Genomic DNA, 4,094 nt, shown 5'->3' with positions numbered 1-4,094 from the left:
GAGATGACATTCGTGTTCATATCATCATATAGTGAGACGGCAGAAGCTGAAAACACCGCAAGCGTCATCCGCGCTTTAGTATGTGTGTAGTAAACAAAAGAGTGCGCCGCGCCATCCTCCATTCATTGCAGAAATCATGGCGCCTTATGGAGGCCGAATGCTATCAAATGCTTCCGCTGATTTATATTTTTTTGCCCAGCCCTAATATGGTCATTCATCATCTAAATTGAAATATATGTTATTGTATGTGTCTGCAGGCAGCAGCAGCAGTGCTTTGGGTCTACAGAGTCTGGGTCTATCCGGTCAGGCCCCAAGCTCCTCATCCCTGGATGCAGGAACCCTTTCAGACACCACTGCATCAGGTAACTGCACCCACCTCTCCACAAAACACTCTTTCAGTTAGGGGTGGACGATCTGACGATTTTGTATTGTGATCTTAAAGATGCCCACAATCTACTTTTAAAGCGAATCGTAGAGATCATGATCTTTTATGCCCTCGTAATAATGTTAAAAGTACAGCAGTGACCACCTGCTAGATGGCTGTGCTGACCAGCCAAATTATACCATGTGTCTTGAATTCGTGGTCACATATTTGAAAAACAATCAGGTGCCAGCCTAAACAGTCAAATATACACAAAAATATGTCAATGTCCGTCTCAAGTATTTACATAAAGAATATAAGTGGACGTAAACGGTTGGGAAAGAAATGCATCAGTATATTAGATTAATTTAATTCATACAGTGAAGACTTTGCAGTGTTTTAAGTTTAACTCGGGTTTTATTGACCATCTTGACAACTAATTGTTTAATGCAGTATTGTGTTTTAAATTGTGGAAATAGATATGTCCATAGGCTTGTTCCAGTCTGCATATTCTCAATAGTACATCTCAAAATTGGGTAGATTGCGATTTAGATCGTGGATCGTGATTGTCTGTTATAAGAAATTTATATGATATTTTGAGAAGATTGCCCACCCCTACTTTCTGTCATGCTTACTGTATGCTCACCCAGCATTCCTCTTATCATCCCTTCATGTCATTGTTTCTTTCAATTACAGTAATTTTCAAACATATGGTTGTTTTTCTATGTATATGTTCCTGTGCACCTTTAGAAACCCCCCTTAGCAAAGCCTGCTGTTTTTTTCCTGTAACAGCTCTGGTTATGCTTTCAGCCCCAGCCTCGGATGATGAGGGGAGCACAGCGGCCACAGACGGCTCCACGCTGCGCACCTCTCCCGCCGAGCACGGGGGCAGTGTAGGCTCTGAGAGCGGAGGCAGCGCTATCGACTCGGTTGCAGGAGAACACAATGGTAAGACTCGATTTTTACTGTTTGTGTGATGTTTTTGAACAAATTATTTCATCCACTCAGGACTATGTATGTGTTTCAGTGTCTGGCCGCAGCAGTGCTTATGGGGACACGACTGTTGAAGGACACCCTGCAGGGCCGGGCAGCGTGAGCTCCAGCACAGGAGCCATCAGCACCACCACGGCCCAGCATGAAGGAGACGGATCAGAGGGTGAAGGAGAGACAGAGGGCGACATCCACACCAGCAACAGGTCTGTCTCCAGGACGGAGTACTCGTCTCCTACTTTAAACTAGAATAAAATATACTTTATATACGTTTGTTGCCTTTGGCTTGTTTAGAAGACACCTAATATTTAGTACAATTATTTTTAAGATCAGACCGGGCTTCTTGAAAATGCAAATTAATTTTCTGCCACTAGGTGGCTCTTTTGGAGCGGCAGAAATAGCGGTTTCTCTGGTAACGGCTGTACATGAAGCAGCTGCACTCACAAACGCTACATTATCAGGCATTAAAAGATTAAATGAAAATGCCATCAAAACTTTTCTGAAGATAGCCGGTTTCCTTCAGAGATACATTCAAATAAAAACACCCATGCCACGTTTTGACGTGCAGCGCTGTTATTTACTCAATGAAATTATAGCCTTTTGCAGTTCAATCGTCACATTAATCCATAATCATCCATTCTTGTCTTTCCGTCCCCAAATGTAGGACCTCTTGAATTATTATTACGACTTATTCCATTTAAGGTATTTAAGATTTTTTATGGCCTTTAATTTGATACAACTAAATTTAAGACTTTTTAAGAACCCGCGAGAACACCGTATTTAAGATAGCCCATCGGGCAGGGCGGTGATGCATTTTGGTAGCCCGACTGAAAGACACAATAGCCCTGGGATGTCGGGCTAGCAATTTTGCCAGCCCTGCACTGATACTATTAGATTAGAACAAACCTTGAACTGAATTTAGCAGCTTTATAGTTGAATCGAATGTTTCATAATTAATGAATTTCGCAATGTCAACACTTGTTATGGAACTGAATTGAATCAACACTGAACTAACTTGAGCTGAATGATGACACGATTGTTTTCTGTAGAGCTGAACTTGAACTTCTTTCATAATTGAACTTTTCACACTTATTGAACTGAACTGAATCAACATTGAATGGCGGAATAATAGGGCCTTTCGCACCGCGGGAACCTTTTCATAGTACCAGAACTAATTGTGGAACTACCCACTTTTTGGCGTTTTCGCACCGCCGGAACTGGGTGTGATTTTAGTACCGGACTGCCTTTTTCGAGAATTCTTCTTTGTTTCTGTTGTTGAATGCCGCGCACAAATGATATCGCTGTCGACCGGCTTACGTTACTTCTTAGTACACACTCTCGGTGCGAATGCAACCATTTAAATGGTACTGGGAAATAGTTCGCGCAAAATCGTCCCAGTACTTTAGTACTGTACATTTAGTTCTGGAACTAAAGCGGTGTGAAAGGCCCTAATGACACAATTTTCTTGGCAGAGCTGCTTTACAGCAGAATTTTTAGCTTCAAAGGGCTTATAAAAATGGTTAGCATGCACTTTGCCCAGCAATTAAGTCAAAATTCACAACAAAATCTGACATTTTTAAACACTTTTGGCCCCGTAATACTGATAACAGAATAGCTGCAGCACAATGATACAGTGGCACAGTAATACTGATTTAATGAGGTCATGGGTGTATATTTCTAGAGTAATTTACTACGGCTTTGAACGTGGCTCAACAAATCATAATTAAGGCCCAGAAATATCCTTTTTATTGTTTAGTACAGTTAAGCTTTTTTTAAAACAATCTGTATTGCTATATAAAAGAACAATATAAATAAAGGTAACTTTCTGAGTTTCTATATAATGACTGTCTAACTGCCTGTGTCGCTCCTCTTTCCAGGTTGCACATGGTGCGTTTGATGCTCTTGGAGCGTCTCTTGCAGCACCTGCCCCAGCTCCACACTGTAGGTGGAGTTCATGCCATCCCCTACATGCAGGTCATCCTCATGCTGACCACAGATCTGGACGGAGAGGACGAGAAAGACAAAGGAGCGCTAGATGACCTTCTAGCCCAGCTCATCGCAGAGCTCTGCATGCACAAGAAGGTGAGACTACATTAAGAAAGAACTTTTTCATTTTTCTTGCATTTTTCTTGTATGGAAACAGAATATGGATTGTGTCATTTTTGGTTTCCAGGATGTCTCAAAGAAGAATGAGCGCAGCTCAATAAACGAGGTGCACCTGGTCATAATGAGGCTACTCAGTGTCTTCATGTCCCGCACAAAGTCTGGCTCAAAATCCTCCTCTGAGGTAACTTTCAACTTCACGTTTTTAATACAGTGCTCAAGAAGCTTTGTTCTGTAGGTTTACATGTTATTTTTGAACCACAAAGTCTGAGAATTAGACTTCATACCAAACTACCAGTCAAACGTTTGGAAATGTAATAAGAACGTTTGAAATCTGCCAGTAATTTACATTTGATAAAATGTTCAGCATTTAAAGGGGTCTTATGATGTTGCTAAAAAGAACATTATTTTGGTGTAATGAAATGTGTTTATGCGGTTTAAGGTTAAAAAACCACATTATTTTCCACATACTGTACATTATTGTTTCTCTTTGCCCCGCCTTTCTGAAACGCATCGATTTTTACAAAGCTCATCGTTCTGAAAAGCGAGGTGTGCTCTGATTGGCCAGCGATCCAGTGCGTTGTGATTGGCCGAATACCTCAAGCGTGAGACGGAAATGTTACGCCCCTCACCATACTGT

General features: G+C 41.4%; 1 protein-coding gene across 1 annotated transcript in view; it reads left to right on the top strand.

Moving 5' to 3' along the window:
• LOC107712655 (E3 ubiquitin-protein ligase UBR4) overlaps positions 1-4,094 on the top strand; it is a 51,250-nt gene that overhangs the window by 28,631 nt on the left and 18,525 nt on the right. The window contains exons 54-58 of the mRNA XM_016517963.1: positions 258-362; positions 1,172-1,309; positions 1,389-1,557; positions 3,229-3,433; positions 3,525-3,638. Of these exons, the coding sequence (XP_016373449.1) occupies positions 258-362; positions 1,172-1,309; positions 1,389-1,557; positions 3,229-3,433; positions 3,525-3,638 (731 nt within the window). The remainder of the gene's footprint in view (positions 1-257; positions 363-1,171; positions 1,310-1,388; positions 1,558-3,228; positions 3,434-3,524; positions 3,639-4,094) is intronic.

This window comes from Sinocyclocheilus rhinocerous, unplaced genomic scaffold (assembly GCF_001515625.1).
Source record: "Sinocyclocheilus rhinocerous isolate Xijiao unplaced genomic scaffold, SAMN03320098_v1.1 scaffold418, whole genome shotgun sequence".
NCBI classification, from domain to species: domain Eukaryota; kingdom Metazoa; phylum Chordata; class Actinopteri; order Cypriniformes; family Cyprinidae; genus Sinocyclocheilus; species Sinocyclocheilus rhinocerous.
This window is presented reverse-complemented; position numbering and strand designations above follow the sequence as displayed.